This window comes from Podarcis vaucheri, assembly GCF_965113315.1.
Source record: "Podarcis vaucheri genome assembly, chromosome: 1".
Taxonomy (NCBI): Eukaryota; Metazoa; Chordata; class Lepidosauria; order Squamata; family Lacertidae; genus Podarcis; species Podarcis vaucheri.
Window position 1 is genome coordinate 124,443,726 of NC_138759.1, and position 13,703 is coordinate 124,457,428.

Consider the following 13,703-nt stretch of genomic DNA (forward strand, 5'->3'; position numbering starts at 1 on the left):
TAGTATGGTAGGTAGCTTGTAATTTAGAGTGGTAAAAAACCGAGACTCTGCTTCAGACTGAAAAAATTTAGCCACAAATGACCTTATTAGGATTTGTATTGCTCAGGAAAGCATGCTCTGAGAAGTGCAGATCCAATGCAAACAAATTTCAGTTATTAACTTAAAGTCAGAAGTTGTTGTTTTGGTGATTCTGACATGGAAAAGTTTGACACTTCGGGTTCTGAAGGTGATCTGCATGAAACCTAGAGGCAGTTGATGCAGAATGGGTGTGAGGTTTTAGAGTCTCTTGCGCAAAGAATGGGGATGTACTGTATTTTTCCATGTATAAGATGACCTTTTTTCCTGAATTTTTTGTGATAAATTGAGGGGCATCTTATACACGGGTTATAAGCAGTGCTGAGCCGGGCGCCAGGCATGCAAAGCTCCAGCTGAAGCCCTGCAATGCGCCCGTCACGGTGGCCATAGCGCGGCTCAGACCCGCCACCCGCCCGCCCACCGCCCTATCTGTTAAGTTGTGGGTGAACATATCAGACGACACAGCGATTCTTCAAACAGCTCTTGTTTATTCACAGGCCAGGACAGAAACTGAACTGAAGGGTTCAGTCAGCCTGCTTATATACAGCTCCAGTACAATGTAACTGTAACAATTTTCTAAAACTATCCAATCACTGAACGTCACTTTCGATCCCTTATTTGCATAACTAGCTACAGTATCCCCCTGCTGGCCCAGGATGAGAACTTCAGTACATAACACTATCCATCCATGGCCATGCTGTGTTTACCTCAGCTGCAGGCAGCGAGGCTTCGGATTGGCTGCAAGAACTTCCTGCAGCCATTCTGAAGCTGCGCCAGCGTCGCTGCCCGCCCAGAAGCCGTGCTAGCGTTGCGGAAGTCAGTCCCCGTGCAGTGAGGCGTATGCAGTGCGCGGGGACTTACTGAGCTGGCGGCAGGCTGGATTTACGAGCCTGGAGGGCCGCATCTGGCCCCCAGGCCTTAGTTTGCCGACCCCTGTTCTATGCAGTTACGTTTTCCTTTTGCTTGGTTTTCTTCTTCCAGACCAAATGCCTTTATTTCCTTTTTACAAAGAACGCAGCAAGGCTTTCAGTCAAGCCTACGTAAGGCGGTGGGATCCTTTGGGATCCTTCTAGTCTTTTCTGATGAGTTTTGTTCCGTGCCGGACCCTCCCAGTTCAGTGCTAATACCAGGCTTATTAACCACCTGCAGTCGATTAAATAGCTGGGCTGCCCATTAACCCCTTCAGTACATGTTCACTAAAGCCAAACTGTTTCCTTTTGTTTGGAAGCCATGGACGCGTCTAATTACAGCTTTTTGGAAACATGTGAATTAAAGGGACTCTTTCTATGTAGATAGTGTGGAGATAAACACAAGGCTGCGACCTTACAGTGTGCATTCAATTTTCCTGTACCTTCAGTTAGCTTTGCAGATGAAATAATTCTCATGGAGGTACCTCTCTGGCAAGATAAGCTGCCATGACCATAATTCTACCATGTACATGTTTTAATTAAGGTACAGAGGCCCTGCTTCTTAATGGTTGGCCACCCCAGTGCTGTGATACCCTGGTTGCTTTTGAGATGTAGCCACGATAATTCTTACAAGGCAGTAAGTCTGCTTGTTTTAGCTGTAAATTTGCAACTTGATTCTTTAGGATGGTTATGATTTTGTCATGGCTACTAATAATTTTATTATTTGTATCCCACCCATCTGACTGGGTTGCCCCAGCCACTCTGAGCAGCTTCTAGCATATATAAAAACATTATAAAACATTAAAAACCTTCCCTATACAGTGGTACCTCTGGTTACGAACGCGTCTGGTTACGAATGCTTCAGGTTACGAGCTCCACTACCCCAGAAGTAGCTGCTCCTGGTTTCAGAACTTTGCCCCAGGATGCGAACGGAAATCGTGCACCGGAGGCACGTGGGAGGCCCCATTAGCGAAAGCGCGCCTCAGGATAAGAATGGTTTCCGCTTAAGAACAGACCTCTGGAACGAATTAAGTTCTTAACCAGAGGTACCACTGCACAACACTGCCTTCAGATGTCTTCTAAATGTCAGATAGTTGTTTATTTCCTTGACATCTGCTGGAAGGGCGTTCCACAGGGCAGGCGCCACTACTGAGAAGGCCCTCTGCCTGGTTCCCTGCAGCTTCACTTCTCGCAGGGAGGGAACTGCCAGAAGGCCCTCGGAGCTGGACCACAGTGTCCGGGCTGAACTACTGGGGTGTAGATGCTCCTTCCGGTATACAGGGCCGAAGCCATTTAGGGCTAGAAAAGTTACAGAACCACACTGCAAGGAGACCTGAGTTCTCGGCGCCTTCTACCTTCCTGGAATGGTTTTTTCATAGTTGCGATATAGCAAAAGCAAACAGTGGAAACAGTTGTTTTCTGACCTTGAAGGCAATGCTCTTGAGTGCTTCTGCTCAGTTTCTTTTGATTACGCTGCCTGCTGTGAGCAATTTTTCCAAAATACCCCTTCCCCCCCTCCTGTGTTGCTATGTGCTTGAAAGTCATTTGAGGTACTTTGTACTTGTGTTTTATGTTAAAGTTTAATCTCCTTGCTTTTGGTTTCTGCCTGCAGTAAGGAGAAAATGGCAAAGATGGAGGTGAAGACATCTCTTTTGGACAACATGATCGGGGTTGGGGATATGGTGCTTCTCGAGCCGCTCACGGAGGAATCCTTTATCGATAATCTCAAACAGCGTTTTGATCACAGTGAGATATATGTAAGTATGTTGTAACCTTACTCTATAATGGAGCTTGTAAAGAAAGCCTCACCCAGGATCTCAATACCTTAAGGCAGTCGTTTTCAACCTGTGGGTCCCCAGATGTTGTTGGACTACAACTCCCATCACCCCTGAGCTCTGGCCTTGCTAGCTAGGGGTGATGGGAGTTGTAGTTCAACAACATCTGGGGACCCACAGGTTGAGAAAGGCTGCCTTAAGGACTGCCTCCATACAACCTGACCCAGATCATCTGAGACCCTTCTTTGTGTCCCCCCCTCTCCAAGAGGTTTGGAGGGTGACAACACAAGAATGGACCTTTTCTGTGGTGACTCCCCGTTTGTGGAATGCTCTCTCCAGAGAGGCTTGCCTGGTGCCATCATTGTATGTCTTTAAGCACCAGGCAAAAACATTCCTGTTTACTCATGCCTTCGGCCATTAAACAATCTATGGCCTTTAAAATGTGGGAGCTCCCAGCTCCTGCCAACCTAGCAGCTCGAAAGCACGTCAAAGTGCAAGTAGATAAAGGTGGGAAGGTAAACAACATTTCTGTGCGCTGCTCTGGTTTCGCCAGAAGCGGCTTAGTCATGCTGGCCACATGACCTGGAAAAACTGTCTGCGGACAAATGCCGGCTCCCTCAGCCAGTAAAGCGAGATGAACGCCGCAACCGCAGAGTTGTTCGCGACTGGACTTAACCTTTACCTTTACTGTTATTATGATTTTTTTCTGTGATTTTTTTTATTGTCTTTTATTATGATGCTATGTAAATTATGCTTTTAATGTTGTACACTACCCTGGGATCTTTGGATAAATTGTGGCATATAAATTGAATGATAGATAGATAGATAGATAGATAGATGATAGATAGATAGAAATATGGGATCGTTCCATGCATTTAGGTACAGGGATTCAAAATTGTATTTAGACACAGAATTGGTTGCGACCAAAACAGACAAATAAACACATAGAAAATCAGGGTATGCAATGAAGATGTGAATAACATTAATGGAATGCAATGGTATGGTTCTCATTGATACCTACGCATCAAACCAATGTGACAAACAATAACTAAACACCAAACATGTTTCGACTCCCATGAGCTCTGCCTTACTAGTCAGGAAATCTGTTGCACAATTTGTCACCCAAAATTAGCCACTTGCCTGATAGTTGACACTCTGAGCTGACCAATCAAATACATAAGGCTGCAAATACCCACTCGGTGAACATGAAACAATGGTGTTTTTCCACACAGGCCCAGTCATATATGTTTTAGGAACATTTCCAGATCTTAGGTTTTAGATGTCAGCTATCCACCATGTGTTCTACATGGATTTAAAATGCTTACGGTATTTTTTTAAAAACTGATAAATATTTTGAAATGTTGTATGCATAACAGTGGACAAATAAACCCATTCAGCTGATAACATGGTAATCCTGAAGCGATGTCATTTTAAGGTGATGAATTGCAATATTCACTTGCCTGTTTTATTAAAAATAAATAAATGCTGGGAACTGAATTTTGTTGTTGGGTCTTCTGGAATGTTTCATAACAACATAAAACCATCATTGCATTAAGACTTTATTAAGCAGGTGGTGGTGGGGGAAGAAGTGGTGCTGGGAGGGAGTTTAAAGCATATGGAGCAACAGAGGAGAAGGGGTGGAGTTGTTTGACAGCAGGAAACCCTGGAGTGGCTCAGGGTGGTAGAGTTGGAGGAGGAGAGGCAACTTTCAAGGCAGGGTTATCTTGGGGGTGGAAAGGTAACAAAAAGTTTGGTCAAGGCCACTTTTAAAAGTAAATGCATGTATTTCGTAACTGGGAAACTTGCCTAGGGGTCAACAGGTGGCCTTGATTCCTGAAAGTGAATTTCATAATAATACACCTTGCTTTTCCTTTCCTTTTGAACTCATTCTGGAGTTTGCTTGGTGGACTCCTCTGTTGACAAGACTCTTGATTTATGCACATGAGATTTCCCTCCTCTGAGCAGATTTTCCCCCCAAAGCTTTTTGTGTGTGTAAACTGCTACTGTTTAGGACCTCAAAAAAGAGAAAGGATCGCAGTGTTGGTCTGTCTTCAAAGGGCATTCTTCCCTTTTGATAAGGAGAGTATTCTGTGACTCAGAATTGCTTTAGGCTTTTCGACTGCTCAGCCGCTTGCATAGACTCAGCCAACAGGCTTTGCCAAAGTGAGAGGCGCAGGCTAGTTTAGAATGGTGATCTGTGCCAGGTGTATAGCTATAAAGGTTTAGAGGTTGGGTGCAAGGCCACAAGGACGTATGCTCCCCATGCCACCCCAGTGAACTCCCCTTGTCTCACTCAGCTTCCATTTCAGAATAAATGTGAAAGCATTGCTAACCAGAGTTAGAAATGAAACTATAATAATATTAATTTATTATTTGTACCCCACCCATCCGACTGGGTTGCTGCAGACACTCTGGGTGGCTTCCAACATATGTAAAAACATAACAAAACATTAAGCATTAAAAGGCTTCCCTATACAGGGCTGTCTTCAGAGGTCTTCTAAAGCAGTGGCGTAGCATGGGTTGTCAGCACCCGGGGCAAGGCAAGTAATTTGTGCCCCCTAACCCGTGGATTTGCGCCCCCTAACCCGTGGATTTGCGCCCCCTAACCCTAACCCCCAGATGTTGCGCCCGGTGCGGCCGGCCCCCCCTGCACCCCCCACGCTACGCCACTGTTCTAAAGGATATGTAATTGCTCATCTGCTTGACATCTGATAGGAGGGTGCCACTACTGAGAAGGCCCTCTGCTTGGTTCCCTGTAGCTTCACATTTTGCAGTGAGGGAACTGCCAGAAGGCCCTCGGTGCTGGATCTCAGGGTCCAGGCTGAACAATGGGAGTGGAGACTCTCCCTCAGGTATAAAGGGTATTTAGGGCTTTCAAGGTCAGCACCAACACTTTGAATTGTGCTCTGAAACAAACTGAGAGCCAATGTACAGTATATCTTTCAGGACCAGTGTTATATGGTCCTGGTGGCCATTCCCAGTCACCAGTCTAGCTGCTGCATTCTGGATTAGTTGTCGTTTCTAGTCACCTTCTAAGGTAGCTTCACGTAGACTGCATTGCAGTAGTCCAAGTGGGAGATAACCAGGGCATGTACCAATCTAGCAAGACAGTGCGCAGGCAGGTAGGGTCTCAGCTGGTGTACCAGATGGAACTGGTGGACAGCCGCCCTGGATGCAGAATTACACTTGTTTACCTGCCAGTTCTACCATGCCTCTTCTCCTTTCTCTCTCACCCTCTGTTTTATTGCTTAAAAGAGATTTATTTAGGACTATTAGCTAATTTTCATTTTGCTGTTACAGTATCGTTCTTAAGGGCTGACAGGGACCTGCTTATAAACAAGGTTGTTTAAAGAAAAGAAAAAGGAAAGCAGGATTTCGCATGCTCCAGGCTACAGAAAGCCTCATGGGGATTGTCTCTTCATATCAAGGGCATGTGAGAGCCTGCTTCACTTATATTTATTTTTTAAAAACCTAGCAAGCACTGTGTAATGGTCCAGACCTCTGTTACTTTTCTGCTTTTGTCTTGGGATTCTCAGTATCTGTGCTGAAAGCTAGCCAGATCATGGTTTTAGACACAGGTAGGCAGCCGTGTTGGTTTGCCGTAGTCGAAACAAAATTAAAAAATTCCTTCCAGTATCACCTTAGAGACCAGCTAAGTTTGTTATTGGTATGAGCTGTCATGTGAATTCAGATACACGAAAGCTCACACCAGTAAGAAACTTAGTTGGTCTCCAAGGTGCTACTAGAAGGATTTTTTTTATTTTGTTTTGAGATCAGGCTTGCGAAGTTTAAGAAAAGCAAAGCGTGTGTATGTCTGTTCATTAAGTAATATAGCCCTGCATTTGTCTGTCAGAGATAAAATGGGATGAATTTTTTTTCTTTAAAAGTTCACAAAAGCTATAGACTTTGGTTAACTATTGCTACCCTCGACGTTCAGATGTAGAACTTAGTTTTAGTGTCACCTCACAACATTTTGGTTCCACTTCACACATTTTAGGTTGGCAGTTCGAATCCCCGCGACGGGGTGAGCTCCCGTTGCTTGGTCCCTGCTCCTGCCAACCTAGCAGTTAGAAAGCATGAAGTGCAAGTAGATAAATAGGAACTGCTCCGGTGGGAAGGTAAATGGTGTTTCCATGTGCTGCTCTGGTTCTGCTCTGCCAGAAGTGGCTTAGTCATGCTGGCCAATAAAGCAAGATGAGCACTGCAACCCCAGAGTCGTCCGCGACTGGACCTTATGGTCAGGGGTCCCTTTACCTCTCAAGTTGCATAGCTAAAGATGCTTCATTTGAATGTAGCAAATGCATCTCAGAGGACTGGGATTGGCTGAAGCTCCAGACTGATTGACACTTGCAGCATGTGAAATTTATTATTATTTATATCCCCGCCCATCCTCCCAAATGGCCCTTAAGGTGGATTTGACTGTTAAACCTACTGCCTTGAACAACTTTCAGGTATGGAGGTGAGATGCCTGGTTTTGCTTGTTAGTTTCTACTCTTTCTTTTTGACTCTGTTCTTTCTGGATAGCCAGGTGGTTGTCAAACGTACGAGGGGGGAAATGATGACCTGCTACCACAGCGAAATTAGTTGCAGTGTTTGCTTTGGTGCAATTTACTTAGAAACATTTGCCTTCCGGGTGGTAATGCCTATTAACTTAAAACAGAGCTGTTTGGTCTGGTGTCGGATTAAAAAAGACTTTCAAGCAAGTATGAAAATCCTAGTCATCATATCTTGGCCAAAAAAGAGAAGTGATGGGGGCAGCCAACATATCTGGTTATTTTCACTTAAAACAATTGGTAGGACCAATGAGATTGAAGCAAACACTTGCTTCTTAGATATGCCTTTGATTGTTAGTGTAAAGAAGGTAGCTTTTTCACTGAGGCACCAGGTCATGTTCTTGCTGCTCTGTTGCTTTTTTTTATTTTCCAAGTAATGCTAAGAATGTCGTTTGTGCTCCCAATCATTCTATCGCTATGTAAATTTTGCTGCCCTCGCTGCTTTCCCTCCTTACTGAACCTGTTTCCCCGCCCTCTGGAGCATGTTGTACCGCTTGTTAAATGTGCTCTACTTAATTGTAAAGCAAACCTCAGCCCTGAAGCCTCACATCCTGAAATCTGAAACTTTGCTTGGCGTGACGGATCAAGGAAGGCAAAGACTGCTGTTGGATTTGCAAGAATTTTGAACCTGATACATAGCTAAATGCGCAGAAGGATCCATGGTGGTTCTGTTCTAGTGAGGGAGCATTCAAGTACAGACACAAACTCTTGCCTTCCTCAAGGTGCAAGGTTTCCCTTTTCTAAAATGCTTTGTGCATGTGGGGCTGTGGATACGGGGCACAGTTCTTTAGTGAATATAAGGCAGTGAGAAAAGCTACAGAGAAATCAGTGTATATTCAAAGGTATATGCTAGCCACTCTTCTTCCCCTCTCCCTCACCCACAATCAGGCTGCTTTTCAGGCTCTCCAGGGCTTTAAAATGCAATTTAGGGGGAAGGGGTTGTCATGTGAGATGCCGAAAATGTACTCTTTTAAAGCGAAGGAACTTCAAAGGGAGACTGCTGAAATACACCAGGAATTTCAAGGCTATCATAATTGCGGGTCGAACCGAGACAAAGACTTTTTCGCACATTTTATGCGATAGGTGACCTACCAACATTACTGGGTAATGAGAAACGATGACCGTGCTTTTCTGCATTTCATTTGCTCCATACCTCACGTCTCACACACACCCTTCCCACCAAACCTTACACACACACACACACACACACACACACACAGAGTAGAGTTGGAAAGTACCGCAAGGGTCATGTAGTCCAACCCCCTTCTTGCCCAACATGGGGTTCCGACCCACGACCCTGAGGTTAAGAACCTCATGTTCTACTGACTGAGCCATCCCAGCAGTAGAATATCTCCTGTAGAATTGTAGAGTTTGAGGGCCATCTAGTTCAATCATCTGCAAAGCAGGGAACTCAGCTAAAGCATCCATGACAGATGGCCATCCAGCTTGCCCAGAAACCTCCAAGTAAGGAGAGTCCACAACCTCCTTGGGAGACTGTTCCACTCTCAAACAGCTCTTACCGTCAGAAAGTTTTTCCTGAGGTTTAGTCGGACTTTCCTTTCTTGGTCATTGGTTCAAGTCCTACCTTCCAGAACGGGAGAAAACATCTTGCTCCATCTTCCATGTGACAGCCCGTGAGATACCTGAACCTCAGATTTGAAGAAGTGTGCATGCACACGAAAGCTCATACCAAGAACTAACTTAGTTGGTCTTTAAGGTGCTACTGGAAGGAATTTTTTTATTTTGACTATGGCAGACCAACACGGCTACCTATCTGTAACTCAGATTTGAGATCTTTGAACCAGCACCTCTCATTTAGAGTCTTCATGATGCATTTTTTAAACAAAAAAACTTGGGGAAGATCAAGAAGTGGTCTAGCAGTTCTGTCTGACCAGGAATTCAGCATGTGTTGTGGGCAGGAAGCGTAGAGGGAAGAGAATAGCTGTTACTGGCTCCAGGGTAGAAACGGAGAGCGGCTGTGAGTCTCAAGGTAAACTACCTTGAGTGGTAACTATAGAATGAGTCACAGGCAAAATTGTTCTTAATTTTCTTTACTCAAAAGGTAGGCTGTCTATCCCATAAGTGCTGGGTTGCATAAATCACATATACCTGTCTACCTTTGCCAGTTTAGATTCTGTATTCTGCCCTTGAAACAGCTTGGCCGTTCAATTGGCCATGATTCCTGTGTTAATGAAAGTATCTAATCCTCCCGATAGAATCAATAATGATGCAATGCAGAATTACATTCTCTCCCTTTTTGGCCCGAGGACTTGAGTTAATGCATTTTTGCATTTATGATTTCCTGGAATAAAAGAGGGGCCGGCACTCCCCTCCTGCCTCTCCTTGTCAGTCTTCAGCGGCCAAGTAAATTTTCTTTCAGCTTTATTGATCCAGTGCAGCGAGTTCTTTAAGAGCAGGGAAGAGCGCCATCTCTTCTCTTCCACCCCACCCTCTCAGTCGCTGCCTCACCATTTACTGCCTTTGACTTGGATCCAAGAACTGGCATGCTGCCTTCAACTAACTAGGGGAGACATGAATAGGTGTGTAAAACAGCTCTCTTTTAGAAGGTGCAATGAAATGTGCTATGGCTGCGTCTGATTTTCAGCCTATTAACAGATCTGTAAGCTATAGTGTCTAGATCAGGGGAGGGAATCGGTGGTTCCCCAGATCTTGCACTGCAGCTTGCATCATTCCTGACAATTGGACTTCCTGGCTGGGGGACATGGAATATAGGGCGAGATTCAGCAAAGTTCTTGCATGCGCAGAATAAGGTCCACAACAGGATTCCCACCACCCTTCTCCCCTTGAGCACAGAACAAATCTGCTCTGTAGGCTTCGGAAAACCCCAGAACATGCTTAGGGAGGCACAGGGCAAAAAGAAAGGAAAAAGTCCTGCTATATAAGTGGGCTTCATTCATTGCCCACATCTCCCACTTAGTGCAATAATGAATTCCTCCCATAGAGTCCAATAGCATCTGGAGGGCATCAGATGCTACGAATCAACTAGTTGGTTGATTGGACTGCCTTAGTGATGCAAATACTCTTGATTGTCCTCAACTCTTAGTGCTACCAGACTTATTAAAAGGCCTTTTGATATATTACAGTTTAATTTCAGTATCTGGCTTAACTTCTGTGCTTGTGGCTGTTGTAAATGGCAGCAGTTGTTATTAAAAGGATTTCTATACAGTGGTACCTCGGGTTACATACGCTTCAGGTTACATACGCTTCAGGTTACAGACTCCGCCAACCCAGAAATAGTACCTCGGGTTAAGAGCTTTGCTTCAGGATGAGAGCAGAAATTGTGCAGCAGCGGCACAGTGGCAGCAGGAGGCCCCATTAGCTAAATTGGTGCTTCAGGTTAAGAACAGTTTCAGGTTAAGTACAGACCTCCGGAACAAATTAAGTACTTAACCCAAGGTACCACTGTACTGCTTTTCATTTGGAGAAGAAATGCCATGCGATTTTGCAAACACATAAAAGCCAACAGGAAAGCAATAAGCAAAACCAAAATGTGGGATAGCTCAGTGGGTAGAACATGATGCTCTTAATCTGAGGGTCATGGGTTTGAGCCCCACGTTAGGCAAAAGATTCCTGCATTGCAGGGGTGTGTGGATGAGATGAGCCTTGTAGTCCCTTAAAGGTAAAGGGACCCCTGACCATTAGGTCCAGTTGTGGCCGTCTCGGGGGTTGTGACGCTCATCTCGCTTTATTGGCCGAGGGAGCCGGCGTACAGCTCATGTGGCCAGCATGACTAAGCCACTTCTGGCGAACCAGAGCAGCGCACGGAAACACCATTTACCTTCCCGCCGGAGTGGTACATATTTATCTACTTGTACTCTGACGTGCTTTCGAACTGCTAGGTTGGCAGGAGCAGGGACTGAGCAACAGGCGCTCACCCTGTTGTGGGGATTTGAACCACCGACCTTCTGATCGGCAAGTCCTAGGCTCTACGGTTTAACCCACAGCACCACCCGCGTCGTTGTAGCAACTCTACAATTCTATGATTCCAATATGGGATACCAGTAAAGGAGAGCTGATAAAGAAGACAGCTTATATAAGAAAGAAAAGGAAACAAGGAATATATTTATTAGAACAACAAATAAGAGAACTTGAGAGAGAAAATTTAGAAACTTGTGCTTCAGAAATCTGTAAGCAATTACTCCTGGCTTGAAAACAAGAACGGAAAAAAGGCAAATATGTGGCAAGACCATTGAGATTAAAAACAAAAACACCCCCCCCCCCGAACAAATAAAGAGATATTTGAGAAACTGAACAAAGCTGATAAATTTCTGCCCCATATGTTGAAGAAGGAAGAGATAAATGAGTAGCCCTATAACCCCCCCCCCCAAGAATGGGCTCTAACACCCAAATAGATTGTTATGGAATTTGAGAAATTTAATAGAACATAATATAAAATGGAGAGTCCTTTATCGACTGAGATTAATAAATTCTTAAACTCTTTAAAATTGTCTAAACTAAAAGAAGAGGATGTAAGGAAATTGAATGCACCAGTTGAAATGGAGGAAGTAAAAGCTGCTCTAAAAGGACTTGCAGGAATGGATGGACTTGTACCATAGTTTTATTTTATAAGGGAGCAGCTTTGACACACTAACCTCTATGATTAATTCAATAAAAATGTCTAAAAACATGCCAAGAACCTGGGAGAATGCCAAAATAGTAGTTGTTCTTAAAGAAAACATCTTAAAACTTCATTGTATAGTTCTTTGTCATTGTTCAATTACAATGTAAAGTTATGGACCAAAGTACTAGCTAACCGTTTAAATAGAATAATTGAAAGAGAACAACCAGAAGAGTGACACAGTGTAATAAAAACAAATAAAAAGAACCAGGAGCATTTCTTTTTATGGATGCCGGAAAAGCTTTTGACCATATTGAATGTCTGTCTGTATTTAATAATAATAATAATAATAATAATAATAATAATAATAATAATAATAATAATAATATATTTATAGCCCACCCATCTGACTGAGTTTCCCCAGCCACTCTGGGTGGCTCCCAACAGAATATTAAAAACACAATCAAACATCAAACATTAAAAATTTCCCTAAACAGGGCTTCCTTCAGATGTCTTCTAAAAGTCAGATGGGAAGGTGTTCCACAGGGTGGGCGCCACTACTGAGAAGGCCCTCTGCCTGGTTCCCTGTAACTTCACTTCTTGCAGTGAGGGAATTGCCAGAAGGACCTCGGAGCTGGACCTCAGTGTCTGGGTTGCACGATGGGGGTGGAGGCGCAGTTTTAGAAACTCATATATATATATATATAAGCTAGGCACCAAATGACCCCTTAAACCTGGGTTATAGTCACCCCAATGGAACGTCTGTTCACCAGTTGGTTAAACTAGATGACTCTTGGGAACCCCTTCCAGCGCTACAGTTTTTCGTTTCTATGATCTTAATTACATTGCTTGACTGTAGCTCTCTCTCTTACCACAATTCACTTGTCCCAGTGTTGCAAGAAGGAGAAGCACACATGATGGAAATGGCATTAACTATGGACTAAGTCAGAGGTTTTTAAACCTCTGTGGTTGCCAACCTGGCTGCCCTGAAATCTCCACATATGCACAGCTGGACCTGCACCAATAGCAAAATGTGCCTGGCGCCTGGGGAATTTTGAACACTGGACCCATGAAGAGACTTCCCCCTTCAAAATGCCTCTAGCTTATCCTTCCCAGATCCTGGAGCCTTGTAAGAAGCGGAAATAGTATCCACTCCTTCAGCCGCCTCTTTGCTCCAAATTGCAGCGTCCTGAGACTGTTTATAATTTTTTTCGAGTCAGGGCTTTGTTACCCACATTTGCATATAATGTATAATTTGCCCCTGAGGTGATAGCTAGGTGTGGGTTAGAAGCTATGGTTAAATCCGTTATAGTTCAAAGCAAGAAGTAAAAATGGAAGGTTTGTCATTTCGGTGTCTTTTTTGGAGGGTTAATTACATAACCAGGTTACAAATATTCCAGGGTGGGGAAGCAATAGCATTTTTAAAAATACTCTTTCTTTTTCCTCCCTAGCAAGGCTTACAAGCTCTGCTGAGCAGGTCCTTTTAGCCTCTAAACATAGGTACCAGGGCACACATGTATATTAAAGAACACTGGAAGGGACGTTGCGGGACAGGGAAGACTTTATAAAGACTATGTGCTCTTTGAGCAAAGGAAGGAAATGCTCCTAAGTACTTATAGAACCGGGTTCTGAAATTAGTTACGTTTTTGTTCGTATGGTTTTCTCAGGGCCACTTTGCAGGACTTGGGTGTCCAGTTGCGGCCCCGAATTACAGACCTGAAGGATGTGCTTAGACAATCGAACAAAATTGGCTCTTGACCAGGAGCCTACTGAATGTTGGACTCCCCTTCGATTATTTCATGTGGCGTTGGAA

The 13,703-nt window shown here is 44.2% G+C and overlaps 1 protein-coding gene across 5 annotated transcripts in view; it reads left to right on the top strand.

Annotated features, from left to right (window-relative positions):
- MYO1B (myosin IB) overlaps nucleotides 1–13,703 on the top strand; it is a 148,390-nt gene that overhangs the window by 35,500 nt on the left and 99,187 nt on the right. For all 5 annotated transcript variants that reach the window (XM_082227779.1, XM_082227778.1, XM_082227780.1 and 2 more), the window contains one exon: nucleotides 2,596–2,740. In XM_082227779.1, the coding sequence (XP_082083905.1) occupies nucleotides 2,606–2,740 (135 nt within the window). In that variant the 5' untranslated portion in view covers nucleotides 2,596–2,605. Of the gene's footprint in view, nucleotides 1–2,595; nucleotides 2,741–13,703 lie in introns of those variants that run through there.